Raw genomic sequence first — 17,594 nt, 5'->3', positions numbered from 1 at the left:
AGCAGTGAGTGGATTTAACAAGGCAATCTTTTGTCCTCATATTCTCCTGGGGTGAAGAATTACAATTGGTGGCAATAGAAATATCTCAGCCTTTCAGAGCTTTATTAGGTTTCTAGTCTGACTCACTCATTTTTCAGGCTGAGGCAATTTTTTCTTTTTTAAATCATTAGCAGTTCAAATCATCCAAACAGTGTTCTCATTTTACAAGACTTCAAACCTTATAAATTCATAGAACAATAGATGGGAAAGACCTGTTGGGTTAATTGTCCCATCTCCCCATACCATTATAGGATAGATTTCTGCAGCACATTTCTCAATATATTTCCTGTCTTGTCTTAAATGGTCTTCCATTTATTTTGGCTGACTACAGAATAATTAAATTATAACATCTCAGGAGGGTTCTTTAATGATATTTGAGAATATTTTCTACTCTCAAACTCCTTATTTCTACTACTAATAGTGGAACCGTGTAAGATGTATCTTTTCACCCAGGATGCTTTCATACTTAAACATTTTAACACAAGAGTCAAAACCTTTGTTACTCATCACACAATTGTGTAATTAAAAATATAAAAGCATAGTAACAACGACAAATGAAAAACAGATGTGGCAGCTGTTTTGTCAGCTGGAAATGCAAAAGAAGTCTTCAAATCATCAGATAAGGCAACTTATGTCTACCTGTAGCTCATGGTAGGATACATGAAAGTCCTCTCCTGTAATCCACCTGCACTTCAGTGGTTTTGTATTTATGAATGCTACTCTGAACTGACAAAGATTTTGTGTCACTGCGGTACTCTGAACTGAAGGAACTAATACTAATATTATCTCCTCAGAAAATGTTAGGTATTCCAATTAAGCTCTACTGATCCTTCATGTAACTGCTGAAAAGATATGAACAGAGCTAATGGAGCCTGGCTTCCTGAAGTCTGTCACCTGTTTCTGTGCCTTTTTAAGAATATTACAGTTTTCCACGCGTAAGCAGGAACTCCCCCTTTCTTACAATTACAACTCTCCATCCACAGAGTAGTTTGGAAATTAAATGCATGCTGTTATGCTGAAATGCAGAAATTACCCAGTAGGATTTTAAGTTAGGGCTCAGCTTGCAAATGCTTACGTGATCATCTCTCCTTTCTCTACCTATTTATTTAAAGAACCTGTAAACTAAATCACATAATTCATGTCCTACCACCTGAGATGGGATCACCCTATATTCCGACTCTCCCCTAGCACATATGCCAAGACATGAAGGTCTATATATCTGTGTGTATGTGTTCATGCATATATTAGCATATGATATTGATTATTGTTCCTTTAGGAAGTCCATGAAATCTAAACCTGGGAATTAAACCATGTCTTACACATTCTCAGTTATGTTGTTTTTCCTCTATTGTTAAACAGGAATATGAATAAGTTGGGCAATTACTGGCCAAGCCTGTCATTGCTTAAGAACGAGCATACAGAAACATGCATACCATCAGAGGCACTGATTTCCACTCATTCTTACTTCAGCAAGTTTGCTAATTATAAACATTTCAGAGGTACAACACATCTGGACACCTGCTGTTCTTGTTCAGTTCTGAATCTCTTCCAGATTTGTAAATCTTTCCTCTTTATTGCCATTCAGCAACAACAACAAAAAAAAAGCAGGCAAATGTAATACTCAGCCTAACCCAGTACAAGCTCAGGGTGGGTCCTTTCCAGATTTCCTGGCACGAACAGCACCCCATCCCTGCCAGTACAGCACAACTCTGACAAACTTGTCTAGAGCAAAAGACAGACACCACTGAAGGGATGGCAGAGGGAGGAGTGGAAATCATCACTTCCAGCAGTCCCACTCCAACCAAAGGGAAACAACGGCAATTAAGCAGGAAGGGTGTCACACAGTTGATCTCTGCAAGAATACATGCAGAAGATAATTTGGGCGCTTGCCTTGCCCAAGAAGGAAGGAGTTTAGTGTCAAGATGCTTCATCTGGAACATGGCAATTCGGCCGACTCCTGCAGTCTCCCAAAGACTTCCTATGTGCCTGGGTAGAAGTCCATTAATCCTCAAACTATCCAGCTACTGACAGGTATACTAAGGTACTAGGCTTCAGCTGTACCAGTAAATTACACTGCCCTGGCCTCCAAGACTAACTCCTGACCCATGCCTGGGAATGGTTTGAAGTAGTTGGCACAGGCTAAAACTGTGCCAAGAGCCATTCCAGCAGCTTACCAGGATAAAGCTGTCACTCCAATGCCTAGAAATGCCCCAGGCACAGCTCAGTTTGCTGGCAGAGACATGACCTCGCTCAACCAAGCACACAGAGATCTCTGCTCTGGAAAAGACACCACTGAAAAACCTGGACCATGCTGTGTGTATGGATACTGCATTTCAGCCTGTACAGATCTGTCATTGCTTGGTCCTCAGTATGAGACCGGGGGTGTACGTGCATGTTTTAAAATAGAGAATGGCATTATTTGTGCAGCAAACCAAAAATCACTACAGGTGTTCTTAATTCAGCTCCATAAAAATCCTCCTATACTTTCTCATAGCTACCAACTAAGCTAATTTATCTGTAAATACTTAACCAGCTTTTCAAATACATTATTTCCAAAAATAGTCCTCTGCTTTAAAAAGGTGAAGCTTATCCCAGAGATGTGCAGCCTCAGTCACGTGGAGGTGCAGCACTGTACCCAAATTCTCACTGCCAGTCAGTGGCACAACTGGGAACAGAACGTCCTAAACATTTGCTGTCTCCTCTTATAACTTACAAGCAGTTTTATGGCAGACCCTTCACGAAGTCCTGAAGACACTGACGCAAGTAAATCTACTGAGAGTATTTTCCTATAACAAAATGGTATCTCCATCCACATAACAGCAGGTGATTTTATTACAGTACTTAGAACAGGCAGAATCCTAGCATACCACGTTTTGAACATTAAGATACATTAGTGGATACTAGTAGGAACAAATCCCCACTGTATTTGGCAGGAGATCGTTCTCCTTCTTGGTTGACATGTATTTATACAGAGGGTATACAAAAATAACATTATAGTACAAACCTCTTCGACAAACTAAGCCAAACCAAGTTCTAAATACACATTAATTTCCCTGAAGTAAGAAGTCTTATTAGTTTTTTCCAGTGGATGGAGGTAGCAACTGGATTTGGGAGGCAACAAAACTGCTAACGGAAAGTCATCCTCAGGGTGGGAAGTTTTAAAGTTTGTAATATGCACTCAAAAAATAGAATATTTTTTTCCCCCCACCAAATCTTGACCCATTGGAGATTTTCTGTTTGAGCAAAACTGAGCTGGCTAGCCACCTACAACTTGGAAAGCTGTAATCTTCTCCACACAACCAGTCTCCACCCAACAATATTACAAGTTGCCGAGGCATCTATCAATAGACACGTACACATAACCCTTAAGTATTTGCTTTTGCTACCACAAAAAATTACACCAAGCTATAGCAACCATCATTTCTGGGAAGCATATACAAGAACCAAGAAAATAATTAAGTCCATGAGAAATCAACTGTTACTGTATCCTGGGCCAAATACTCCCTCCTTCATTTTGAAGTATCAGAGCTTCTCTGCGTACAAAAAATGGCCAATACATGAAGTCCCAAAATAGCATGCTTTTTCATTAGGAAATTTCAATTAAGATCTTTTTCTTCAAATCAATCAGATGTTCAAATTATTTATCACATTTTTTTGATTCTTTCAAGCACAGTTCATTTAGGAATAGAAGCAGGCTCCTTCACTGAACAATCAAGGTTTGGTTTGGTTTTATTATTAAATACAATCATATTGCACTGCCTTACACTAAAAGCTGCATTCTTTTAAAATAAAGGTGACCAATAAAAAAAAGCATCTTGAATTATATCCCACATCCATGCACTCCTTTACTACTATAGCTCTGCTTTGGTTTAAGTGATTACTAATCAAGTACTTTACTGCAAGACCAGACTGTTCACTCGCATACAACGTATTACTGATTTAAAGGATGAATATCCAACAAAATTCTCTTCTGTGATTATGTCATTAGGGAGATTTCACTTCTGGTGGTGGGTGTGCATGAACACTATTTCCAAGATGACTCCTTAACGCATTAGAGCAAAGCACCATGAAGAACTTCATATGCTCAATATAATCTTCATTTCTCATGTCAAGAGGCCTCTTGGTGGCTTTCCTACCTCCTTGTTTGTGAGCCATAGAGCTGTACACTTTTGTGTACAAAATGTGACTTGATGTGAAGTCACACATGCATGCAAGGAACATCTGGCTCATGAAAAACAAACTGAAATCCCAGTGAAAGTAATCACTTCAGTTTTGACATGACTTTTGTTTAAATAAAATCCTATCTAGGTGACTATAAAGCCCATGTTTGCAAGGTGTGTGGATCTGTAAGTAGGTCTAGCAGACCTGCAGTAGGATCTTGAAAGACGGAAGTCTCCCTGTTTCCTGGCCAGTCATGACTCCCTCCCATTTCTTCAAGCTATTTACTACTTCCAGCTTGTTTTCTTGCATTCATTCACAAAAACCAGCCACCTAGGCTTTTTAGAAAAGTATCAACCTCTTAACAGTATCTTAATGGTGCCTCGAAGCAACAGATGTAACATTTCTGATTTCAAAATGCCGCTTCTTACTGGACAAATAAGATCCAGGGCTTTTGAAAAGCACACAAAACCAGCTATATTTAAAGACTTCAGCACTAGCACTAACACTAAGCTTGACCACCTGCCCTTACCCATGCTGTATCTTCTGAAAACAGAGGCCAATAAATGTCTTGAATGTGACTTTCAAAATCATAGAATCTTTGAGTTGGAAGGGACCTTTAAAGGCCATATAGTCCAACCCCCCAGCAATGACCAGGGACATCTTCAACTAGATCAGGTTGCTCAGAGCCTCACCCAACCTCACCTGGAACGTTGCCAGGGATGGGGCATCTACCACCTCCCTGGGCAACCTGTGCCAGTGGTTCACCACTCTCATTGTCAAAAAATTCTTCCTTATATGTACTCTAAATCTACCCTCTTTTACTTTAAAACCATTACTCCTTGTCCTATCCCAGCAGCCCCTGCTAAAAAGTCTGTCCCCATCTTTCTTGGAAGTACTTTCTTTAAGTACTGGGAGGCTACAATAAGGTCTCCCCGGAGCCTTCTCTCCTCCAGGCTGAACAACTCCAAGTCTCTTCAGTCTTTCCTCACAGGAGACGTGTTCTATCCCTCTGATCATTTTTGCAGCCCTCCTCTGGGCCCTCTCCAACAGGCCCATGTCTTTCCTGTGCTGAGGGCTCCAGAGCTGGATGCAGGACTCCAGGTGGGGTCTCCCCCAAGCACAGTAGAGGGGCAGCATCACCTTCCTCAACCTGCTGGCCAACACTGATTTGGATGCAGCCCAGGAGGCGGTTGGCCTTCTGGGCTATGAGTGCACATTGCCAGCTCATGTCCAGCTTTTCCTCCACCAGTACCCCCAAGGCCTTCTCGGCACAGGGCTGCTCTCAATGCCTTCATCCCCCAGCCTGTACTGATACTGGGGGTTGCCGCAACCCAGGTGCAGGACCCTACACTTGGCCTTCTTGAACCTCATGAGGCTCACACACGGGCGCATTCCTCAAGCCTGCCCAGGTCCCTCTGGATGGCATCTTGTCCCTCAGGCATGACAACCACACCGTTCAGCTCAGTGTCGTCTGCAAACTTGCAGAGAGTGCACTCGATCCCACTGTCTATGTCATTAATGAAGATATTAAAGAGTACTGGTCCCCTTACGGACCCCTGAGGGACACCGCTCGTCACCGATCTCCATCTGGACATTTGAGCCATTGACCATTTGAGCCATTGACCAGTACCCTCCGGGTGCAATCATCCAAGCAACAGCACACTCATCAAATCTGCATCTCTCCAGTTTAGAGAGAAGGATGTTGTGGGAGACTGTGTCAGAGGCCTTACAGAAGTCCAGATAAGGCAACATTGGTAGCTCTTCCGTTGTCCACTGATGTGGTCACTCCATCATAGAAGGCCACTAGGTTGGTCAGGCGGGACTTGCCCTTGGTGAAGCCACACTGGCTGTCTCGAATCACCTCCCTGCCCTCCCTGTGCCTTAGCATAGCTTGTAGGAGGATCTGCTCCATGATCTTCCCAGGCACAGAGGTGAGGCTTACAGGTTGGTAGCTCCCAAGGTCCCTCCATAATCACTAGATTCTTTGAAAATGTAAATCCTTTATTACATAAACTTTGGTTCCTACTATCCCTCTTGACCTTTTAAAACAAGCTCTATTTGTGAGGTAACAAGAATCCTGAAAGAAAATGCTACGCCCTGATCTTCCAATGAAATTGGTCTTCGAGGACCCGCCACCATGCCTCGAGGGTACTCTATCAGCGCTTTGTCACCATGACTGCCACACTAACTCTGAAGCTCTTCCCACTTCCCTAGCTGAAAGCACGCTTGCAGGCACACCCCATGTCAAAATCCTTTTCTTACTAAGCAAAGTGAACAATGTCTGGAAAACAAATTGAAAGGGACTGTTAAACTGGCTCCCCTTCATCAAAATTAAACAAGAAAACAAGTAAGGGAAATTACCAACATATTTTTTGTTTCTGTTCTATTTACCTCAGCATTTAGGTATTTTAATATTGATCCGAGACTATGCCTGCAGGGCAAGATGTGACCTTTTGAGTTTAAATCTGAGTAGTTTCATTCATGTAACACTTGGGTTTTCAGCACACTGCTCAAGTTCCAAAGTTCTCCACGAATTCTCATCATATCATTGCAACAATACAACATTCAGATATGTAACCACCACACAATCCCTCTTCATAAAAGTAAGTAATTCTTAGATGCATCTTTCATTCATACTTTTATAAAAATAAAGCATACTTGATTAAATACTCATGTCCCTAATTACAAGGTTTAGGGCCAAATACAGTTGAAAACACTTGGGTATATGACAAAGCAAATCTCTTCAAGCATTTTAGTTACCTTTTTTTTTTGAGTAGTATTCAGGGACCTGCAATTTCAACACAATAACATATCCTTATAAGCAGCATCAAAAGTAATGTTACAGATGATGATGCAAGCACCATTTAATAGACATGAACTTCCCACGGTTAAACAAACAGATCTAACAATTCACTGCTAAAAGCATCAGACTCCAGAAGACTTTTCACAGCTTTAAACAAACAAACAACCAACCCACCCCAAACTTTCCTATTCACAAGCAATATCAGCTTATAACTCTGTAAGCATGCTTTGGAAAATATACTTGACTGGATGAGCAACTCAATATAACTTTTAAGTTGGCTCTGCTTTGAGCATGGAACTGGATCTACAAAGGTCCCTTCCAGCCTCAATTATCCTGTAATTCTGACATAAAAGAAGTTTTGCAAGCCACAGAAGAAGTCTGATTTCCCTGTGGAGCCTCAAGCTTCACAGTTGGATGCTCTGGTGCCAGCATGGTGGGAGGTTGAATTGTCCTGCAGACTCCTCCTTTGGCAGGCTGTCCTGCATCTACAAGGACTGCACTCAAACTGAAGTCTTTGAAAAGGTCACGAAGAGGGTCTTCTCTTCTCAACATGACTGCCTGCTTCATGAACCCTGAAAGTGTTTAATAACTTCATAAACACTGTCTTGATCACTCCTGTCAAAACCTGCCAAAATTGGCCAGCATTTTCCAAAGATACTGGTGAGGTCAAGACAGACAAAGAAGAGAGGTAGGATATTCACATAAACTTTAATTCCTTAGGGAACAATTTGCAAGAAAGAAAAAAAAGAAAGAAAAAAAGATCTCTACTCACTAAACGAGAAAATGTTTCAAAATTCAGGGAATTCTTTTGCTCTCACCAAAATGAAAGACAAACAGGTTTTCTGCACTGCAGTGGAGCAAAATAAGAACCTAATAAGTACATGGCTGCACCTAGACTTTACTTTTTCTGAAACAAAACCATCCCATTTTAGCACAGCATGTCCTAGAATAACAGCAGGAGCAGGTATCCCTTGCCCCATGACTGGACAGGAGAAGCCCCCAAGAAAAGAAGGCAGTTGGGCCAGGCATATTTTTCTTTATTCTGTCCACCATTCTCCCCTCACACAAGGGGGCAAGTTCCCATATACCCTCCAGGAGCCAGCCCTGTGCCTCTGGCACTAATGAAGGCTCAACCTGGAAAGAAGGCCAGGGCCAAGCCTTTCACAAGAACCTCCTACAGAAATGGAAGAATGGAAGAATCAGAAGGAGCAGGACCTTTGTCATCCTTTCCCTTATTCAGTCTCTTCCTTCCCACCACAAACACCTTGAAATAAGAAAGTGACCTCACCTTGCACTGCCCAATCTAATCAGCACAAGACTTTACTAAGTCATGGAGAAGCACCGATGTCAGCAATGGTAGGGATTGTACAAAAAGGCTACTGCGTGCAAACAACCCAGCGCTTGGCAATCCCCTTTTACATCCACTTCTGCTGTCAATTCAGCCACAGGGCTTCTAGGGAAATAACATAGTCCAAATCTGACCTGATTCCTTTGCGCTATCTTTTGTCCTTTCTTCCAGCGGAGAATGGGCTTGAGCGGAGGTAGTTCCTTGTCCTCTTTTCCTCTTTCTATCACATGTTCCCCAAGGCTGTATGCAGCTTCAAATACAATTGGAGAAATGACATCTTTGACTCTCTTCTGGAAAAGAAAACAAACAGATATTTCACCTATGCAGACAGGCAAGCAGATTTTTATCATATGACAATTATACATACAATTAAAGCAGATTTTTGTATTCAGCAATGCAGACAGGAAGCAGGCTTCTCTACTTCCTTTATTCTTCTCCGTGTGAAATAGGAATAAGCACATTATACCAAAACGAGTCAGAAGATTGAAAAAAAAGTCAACAAAAAAAATTAGTTATTCTTTTGGGACATACTCTTGGTTCCACAGAAGCAGTGGTATATTTGGCACACATATAAATCAAGTGTTTTTCAATAAAACCAAGACGTTTTCTTAAAAAATAAATTCAATTAGGAAGTGTTTCCATTAGTCCTGCACAAAGTGGAAGCAAAGAGCAAATCATCTTCATCGCTGGAGTTTCTAAATCATAGACTTCAACTGAGGTCACCGCCAGTGTGCTCTACTAATTAAAAGAAAAGAAAACTCCATCTTGTCTTGTTCTTTTGCAGTATCAATGAAATGAATGGATGGGTAAAGATACCAATGTGGCTATAAAACAAGATTAGAGACATGCACGGGCAAGAAAAGCCATCTTCCAGCACAGGTCTGAAAGGAAAACTCACAGCTCCTCCAACCCTCAGCACAGTAACAATTTCAGTATGTAAAGGTAGAAAGTTTTTCAGTTTCTTTATTAGCTATATTCTAGGCTTCATACCAGATTTATTAAATGGTGCCACATTATTTGTCTGATGGGACGAAAGGATTGCCTTTTCTTGTTGCTGGAGCCCAAGCCACAAAATTCATACCATTTGTCACAACATGCGATGCCTACATCCAGTTTGACATGTGAGGACAAAATGTTCATTGTGCTCTGTTCAGCCCTGACTTCCAAAATCCAATTTAGCAGAAAACAGAAGCAGAAAATGCTCTACCTTTTCATAGGCAAACATTCCTCTCAAATTTTAGCTACTTAAAAACTTAGTGTGAATTCAGTGCAGATGAAATTGAGGAAAAAATAAATACACAAATTTTCACAACAGATCTTCAAATGGGCCAACTCTCAACTTCGCCTTGCATCAGATTGAGAGCTTCTCTGAACACAGCCTGCCAACTACAACAAGAAATTGAGATGCAATGCAATTTAAATTGCATCTTCCAGATGCAGGAAACCTGGGCACTAACTGGCTTTCTGACCACCCTGTTTGATCTGTTTCAAGGCAATCATTTGCTCTCTCTAATACATCGACTGGCCACAGATCTCTGAAGGCGGGCAAAGATTAGTGGCTAACCAAATTCCCAAATCATCAGTTAGCTAGGTGAATAATAGCAGAGACCAGGTTGGATGACATTTACCCTCCTGCGCCTTGAAGCCTTCAGCCAGCCGCTGAATTCCCTCCCCTGTTACCAATGTCTGCCAGTGCCTCACGCCCAGCAGCAGCCCAGAGCACCCAAAGTTTAGACTGTGCGTTGCTTGGAGTGGTTTGTGCTTTCTTGGTAATGGACACTGAACCACAGCAGATATAGCGGCAGCAGTGACAGCAGCTCTGTGAGCTCTTCCTCATCCCATAAAAAGGACCATGCATGCTCTGGAGCACTGCTAATCCCCTCAACAGAAGAGACAAGAAAATCATGTGTATTAACTTAAGGGAGGATTGTATCAGCATACAAGATGACTACATATACAGAAAAACAAGGCTATAAAAGAGCATGCAACAGTCAAACACAATAAATCATCAGGCAAATCGCCACCTAATCCAACTGTATGCAACCAACTGTGTAAACATGAAACAATTAACAAGTAGGGAGTGGGTTAAATTAAAATCCACCTATACTTTTTCTAGCTCTATTACTGCAGTATGGCAAGAATAAGTGTTTAATGACTTCTAAATGGTTTAATATGATCTTGCAGGGTTCAGTCCAAAGCCTTTTGAAGTCAAAAGGCAAGTTTCCCATTGACTTCAATGAATGTTGGAGCGTGCCCATATTGTTCGCTGGTGTCTCTTTCTGCTTCATTTTAGTGGTGAAATTGTGACTTCCAGCAGCTAGATTAATTACATGTGTGGATATTCACTCACCACAGCCCTGGGGAAATATATTTCACATACTCACTTGTCTTTAATTAAGGATGAAAGTATGAATGCTACCCACTTATTAAATTTTGCCACATGTTCAGTCCCTTCTGCTCACAATCCTACAAACACAAAGGTGACAGTCTGTGGGACTTGTCCTCACTAAGACAGAGACAAGACAGTTCTGCCTCGCAGGTACGCCACAGACTGTCTGGGATGCGAGCAGGTAAAAAGAACGATGAATATTTGCCCAAACACAATCTGGAGAAGTACTGTTTTAGGTTGGAAATACACCCAGTTTCTTTCTCCTTCAGTCTACCCAAACATACAGCTTCCAGTGGTTGAACCATATACTGATGACATAGCCCACGGTTTGCTTTTAAGTATTCCTGATTTCTAAAAGGAAGTCAAAAGATGCAATGACAATCAGGTTTGAAATAGACTGAAAAGTGCTTCAAGGTAAGGAAACTGTATGTGTTGCTTTTCGTATCAGTTACATGGCCCCAATGAAGTGGATTTGCCAAGGGAAGTAATGTCCATAAGCAACTTTTACATGTATTCATCATTTTTCACCATGATGCTGCTACACTGAGGAAGTGTCAAAGGTTAAAGACACTTCTGCATCATGCAAAAGCATCCCTGGCAAATCATAGCACACGGACAGCACAGCTTCATTAATGGAAAAAAAAATCTGGAGGTCATTAAAACAGGTATAACATCCAAGGAGTTCACGTTTCCACAGAACGCAAGAGCTCTTGATTCCTAGATGTAAGAAATCAGGAAAGGAAGGCAAGAGACTGGTGTGGCTGAGCGGAGACCTACTGGTCAAATTAAAGGACAAGAAGGAAATGCACAGGAAGCAGGGATAGGTATCCTGGGATGAGTACAGGGACACTGCCGGGTTGTCTAGGAATGGGGTCTGGAAAGCCAAGGTGTGGCAGGAACTGAACTTGGCAAGGGATGCAAAGAATAATAAGAAGGGCTTCTACAGGTATGTCAGCCAGAAAAGGAAGGTCAAAGAAAGCGGAATCCCCACGATGAGCAAGACTGGCAGACTAGTAACAACAGACAAGGAGAAGGCTGAGGTACTCAATGACATCTTTGCCTCACTCTTGACTGGCAGTTTCTCTTCCCACACTTCTCAGGGGATGGGCCGCAAGACAGGGACTGGAGGAGCAAAGTGCCTCCCACTGTAAGAGAAGATCAGATTCAAGACCACCTGAGTAACACGAACATGCACAAGTCTATGGGACCTGACGACATGCATCCCAGAGTGCTGAGGGAATTGGCTGATGTAGTTGCCAAGCCACTCTCCATGATATTTGGAAAGCCCTGGCAGTCAGGTGAAATCCCTGGAGACTGGAAAAAGGGAAATATTGCACTCATTTTTAAGAAGAGTAGCAAGGAGGATCCTGCAAACTACTGACCTGTCAGCCTCACCTCTGTGCCTGGGAAGATCATGGAGCAGATCCTCCTACAAGCTATGCTAAGGCACAGGGAGGGCAGGGAGGTGATTCGAGACAGCCAGTGTGGCTTCACCAAGGGCAAGTCCCGCCTGACCAACCTAGTGGCCTTCTATGATGGAGTGACCACATCAGTGGACAACGGAAGAGCTACCAATGTTGCCTTATCTGGACTTCTGTAAGGCCTCTGACACAGTCTCCCACAACATCCTTCTCTCTAAACTGGAGAGATGCAGATTTGATGAGTGTGCTGTTGCTTGGATGATTGCACCCGGAGGGTACTGGTCAATGGCTCAAATGGTCAATGGCTCAAATGTCCAGATGGAGATCGGTGACGAGCGGTGTCCCTCAGGGGTCCGTAAGGGGACCAGTACTCTTTAATATCTTCATTAATGACATAGACAGCGGGATCGAGTGCACTCTCTGCAAGTTTGCAGACGACACTGAGCTGAACGGTGTGGTTGTCATGCCTGAGGGACAAGATGCCATCCAGAGGGACCTGGGCAGGCTTGAGGAATGCGCCCGTGTGTGAGCCTCATGAGGTTCAAGAAGGCCAAGTGTAGGGTCCTGCACCTGGGTTGCGGCAACCCCCAGTATCAGTACAGGCTGGGGGATGAAGGCATTGAGAGCAGCCCTGTGCCGAGAAGGCCTTGGGGGTACTGGTGGAGGAAAAGCTGGACATGAGCTGGCAATGTGCACTCATAGCCCAGAAGGCCAACCGCCTCCTGGGCTGCATCCAAATCAGTGTTGGCCAGCAGGTTGAGGAAGGTGATGCTGCCCCTCTACTGTGCTTGGGGGAGACCCCACCTGGAGTCCTGCATCCAGCTCTGGAGCCCTCAGCACAGGAAAGACATGGGCCTGTTGGAGAGGGCCCAGAGGAGGGCTGCAAAAATGATCAGAGGGATAGAACACGTCTCCTGTGAGGAAAGACTGAAGAGACTTGGAGTTGTTCAGCCTGGAGGAGAGAAGGCTCCGGGGAGACCTTATTGTAGCCTCCCAGTACTTAAAGGGGGCTTCCAAGAAAGATGGGGACAGACTTTTTAGCAGGGGCTGCTGGGATAGGACAAGGAGTAATGGTTTTAAAGTAAAAGAGGGTAGATTTAGAGTACATATAAGGAAGAATTTTTTGACAATGAGAGTGGTGAACCACTGGCACAGGTTGCCCAGGGAGGTGGTAGATGCCCCATCCCTGGCAACGTTCCAGGTGAGGTTGGGTGAGGCTCTGAGCAACCTGATCTAGTTGAAGATGTCCCTGGTCATTGCTGGGGGGTTGGACTAGATGGCCTTTAAAGGTCCCTTCCAACCCAAATTATTCTATGATTATCAACAGAAACAACCGCGTAACAAGGGTTCAGTGAGTAATAGCAATAAATATCCAGTCTGCACAGACTACATGGCACTAAACTGCTGTAAGTTTTCACTTTGCCTGAATTAGACTGGGGACCTGAAGCTGGGTTTCCCACTAGCCATCACCTATCCTATGTAGTTTTCTTGTTCTAATATGGGTTTTCTCTAGGGTGGCGGGCTGTTTTCCTTCTCTTTCCTTCGGACCAGATTTCATTCTGGCCACAAGAAATTTTTGCAATAAGGTTTTTGCAGAAATCGGTACACTTCAGTCCTAGTAAATTGCCCTTCTGCCAGTATCCCTTCCTGCAATGCAAACAGCCCTAGCCAGCTGTAGCCTTTCCTTGGGATCTTTTAGCTTTTCCTGTGAGGCACATGACATCACTCTGAGTTGAAGAAAAAGGTGTTTTGGTATGAGCAAGCTGGGTTTTTATCAAGGGTATTACAGGATGAACTCTCACTAGTATCTAGCAAAGAGAAAGAACTCCTGAGTCCAAAAAGGGCACACTTTTAAGAGCATCTGGAAAGCAATAAAGTGCTTAGAGATGTTTCGGAAGACACTATGGCCCTGAAAGCTCACTCTTAACAAAGAGCAGGCTTGCCATCTCCTCTCCCAGAACAATCACCTCAAAAGAAACACACATTTTCTAAATGCTGTGGTAGAAGCTGGGCATGGCTACATATTTCTTCCTTTTTGTTTTCTGGCTTAGCAGGGGAGAAGCAAGCAAGCAAGCAAAGCCTCTGCCAGATTTATGACTGCATTTCTGTTTAGCTTTAGTACCAAAAATTCCTAAAAACCTGAAAAGTAATCACAGAGCAATGATCAAACATTGGAGTTGTGATTCTGAACATCATTTCCAATTCCATCTCGAAGATGGAGTGTGATGACCGTAAGAAATGATTTTGAATGCGCAAAGAAACGTGCTTTTCATAGGCACAGCCAAAGGCACATCATGACAACACAAACACAGACACAGATTCCAACATCCTGAAGGCACACTGCTTTGGCAGATAGCCACTGCCTTCTCCAACCTTAACTTTGTGCTACCAAGAGCCCACACACATCAGAAACTTGGGCAAATTTGCATGAAATAAGACAGGGTTTTAGTCAAGAGATAGGACTAACTCTGCTCATGGTGCAAGTGGTTGCCAGAGAGGACTGGGTATCATTTCAGCTTTCTTTCGGCTCAGTGCCACAGTACAGTCAGGGGACTGTACGTGAGCCCACTAAATCATCTCATCTAATCCCCTTCTACAAGGTGAAAGTCTCCAGCAGGGGCTCTGGAGAGTGCCAAATTCCATTTTTAATTACGGCCAATGGGCTAAGAAATAAATTGAGTTGTAAATAATCCCCACAATCTACAGCAAGAGTCCTGCAGGAATAAAGGATGAAACGTGGTCCTTTAAAGCAATGAATATGAAGTTATTTTAAACAGCATTGAGTGAGGAAATACACGTAACCCTCAGGGTGACTTCTACAGTTGCCCCTTTGCTTTCATCCTTATTCATGTCTTTCTGGAGTTTCTCTCCTCTTTCTCTGTGGGAAAGTTTTCTCATCTGTCAAGCCTTTATTCTACTTGATCCCGAGGACATCAACCCATGCATAGATTCCAGAGGTTTTACTGAATTCAGCACAGCTTCTCAGTACTTCTGAGAATCAAGCTCTGTTTAGTTTGATGACTAAGAATGAATTCAAGAACCTGGCTTTTAAAACACTCAACTTAAAACTTTTAGTCTAAACATATTTATTTCAAGTTTTAAACAAGCACTAATAATAGACTATAGAAATTTTTACAGCCTTAGAACACCCAAAATAAATTTGACAATCCCAATTTAATAGATAACATATTAATGATGTAAAATGTATGAAAGCCGTCGTGCTAATGCTAATCCAGCATAACACTTCAATCAGCTCACAGGTCACTGACATATAAGCCCTCAACCCAGTGCCAAGAGACAAATCGTTCCCCATTCAGTGATATCAAAAATGGCTCAAATATCCACCAGCCTTCAGAGCCAAAGGCCACTACCTCCACAATTTATCAAATGAAATATCAGCTGTAGGTCTTAATAAGCATACATTATGGCTTACGAATCAATAAGATCACAGTGCTTGACTTTAAAATTAATTACCCTCTCCTATTATTTCAGCCTCCCTCTCTAAACTGTGAGTTATTGGGGACACAAGGCTTAAGTGCCATACAATTCAATGAAAATATCAATTAGACAAATTGGCTTTAAACTGGAAGATAGATTTCCATTCACTTCAGACAAATGAATGTACAGGTCATTCTTGTACCTGAAAATCAGTAAGAAGCAACTTAACTTCCTCAGCCCTGTTCCTTGCAACACTCATTGAGTCCAAGTTTAGATTCCCTGGTATCAGTTCCCACTGCAAGTTGTTAATTTCAACCTTCTACTAATCCTGTGCAAAAGAATAACCACCTCTGCCCTCACAAGAGCCTTCCCCTGTCCTCTGTTTACTTTGATAAAGATATTCTAGGACTTCTAGTAATTTATTTCAGATTGGTGTAATTTTTGCAGTGGGGGGATACCAATGCTAAGGCAGACAAAACATAGTCATGCCAAAATCATCTAGAAAAGATCTAGTTTCCATCCTGCACACAAGTTGGGGTTTTTTACATAATTTTTTTTTAAATTTTTTTAAAGATGTGACTGTAGTTAAAGGGGGAAAAAACCCAACTGCAAATTCTTTTCCAGAGAAGAGCCAGAACTAGAAGTTTACTTGGTTGGTAAAAGCTCATTTACCACATTATTGGTGAATTTTTTGTCAAATTAATAGCATATGAAGGCAATCAGAGGCCTGATGTTTCACTAATACATGCTTCTGTTTTCTTTTAAGATCTTGTGACAGCTACAATTCAACAAGTAAGCAAATAGTCTTTGTTGCTAAACTTCAAACATTACAAGGCTTCTGAAGAATCACAAAGTTTAGAGCGGGGAGAAAAAAGAGCAAAGGATTTGCAGGGTGTCACACCCTCAAGTGTTATTTAGGGTTTGGGGGGAAAAAAAAAGGGGGGAAGGGGGGGAGTGCTTCCTTTGTCCTCTTCCTAGATGCATTACTCCAGCACACAACTGTTTCCATCAGGTCAGCAACCCTTCTTCGCAAACACTGATAACTGGAAAGACGTTGTGGGAGAGAAAAAAAAGCAAATCCTGGGGGAATCTGGTGTTAAATAAACACCAGGCGCCCAGAAGCCTGCGCGCATTGAGAAGACACCCTGAAACAGTGAGGGAAGAGGAGTCCAAACCCCAGCTGGGTATAGTCGCACTCTGAGTTTAAATAAGTGCTCACCACCCCTGTGCATCTGGCTTCCTCCTATCAGCTGGGGAGTGATAAAGGTATTACTGATGTTGGCATAGGAGAGATTGCGATCAATAGTGTAAATATTCCATGTCAAAGGTTACAAAGGCTTAGCAATAATGTATTACTGATAATCCTTTCATGGTAATCAGTGAGAAAAGTCACTACATGCCACCCAAATATGATACTACATATTAATGACCTCAGACCTTGATTTGTCAGCTCAGTATTAAAATGCATTATGACAATATAGTTTCAAGTCCTATCTATACATTTGAATGTTGGGTCTTTTATTGGACCTAATGTTTTCAGTTACATTTTTATCACCCATTGCCTTTCTCTCTTTTATAGTTCACTTTCAGTCTTTCATTGGTGGTTTTTTTGATGAAAAATAAGGAAAATTCCTCAACTATCTAAAATCGTTTTACTCCTCTCTGAAGTAAACAGCCCTGCTGCGCTCAGATGCCCAGCTTTTTCCTGGTACTAGGCCAGACACAACCAATCTCCATAACATATGACTGGATACCTGAAATACCAACAGTACAGAAATACAAACAATTAGAAAGTCTGGGAGCTGATGGGTATTTGTGAAATGAGGACTTGAACTTAAGAGTTAGCTCTTAGGAGGTGAGCAAAAAGAACCCAAGAAGGAAGAACAGGAGTAACAATTCAAACATTTATTTATTTCAACTCTTTCCAAAAATATGATCTATTTCAGCAGGAAATTATATGCAGAATGGAGACAATAATTAAATCCAGACTCTTCC

At 42.3% G+C, this 17,594-nt stretch overlaps 1 protein-coding gene across 1 annotated transcript in view; it reads right to left on the bottom strand.

Moving 5' to 3' along the window:
* ITGA9 (integrin subunit alpha 9) overlaps window positions 1-17,594 on the bottom strand; it is a gene marked incomplete at its 3' end in the record, with an annotated part of 228,236 nt that overhangs the window by 99,388 nt on the left and 111,254 nt on the right. Inside the window, exon 16 of the mRNA XM_081996300.1 lies at window positions 8,486-8,641. Coding sequence (XP_081852426.1) covers window positions 8,486-8,641 — 156 coding nt within the window. The remainder of the gene's footprint in view (window positions 1-8,485; window positions 8,642-17,594) is intronic.

The sequence above is a fragment of the Phaethon aethereus genome, assembly GCF_964289735.1.
Source record: "Phaethon aethereus genome assembly, chromosome: 2".
Lineage (NCBI taxonomy): Eukaryota > Metazoa > Chordata > Aves > Phaethontiformes > Phaethontidae > Phaethon > Phaethon aethereus.
The sequence above is the reverse complement of the archived record's forward strand: the minus strand, read 5'-3'. Positions and strand labels throughout refer to the sequence as shown.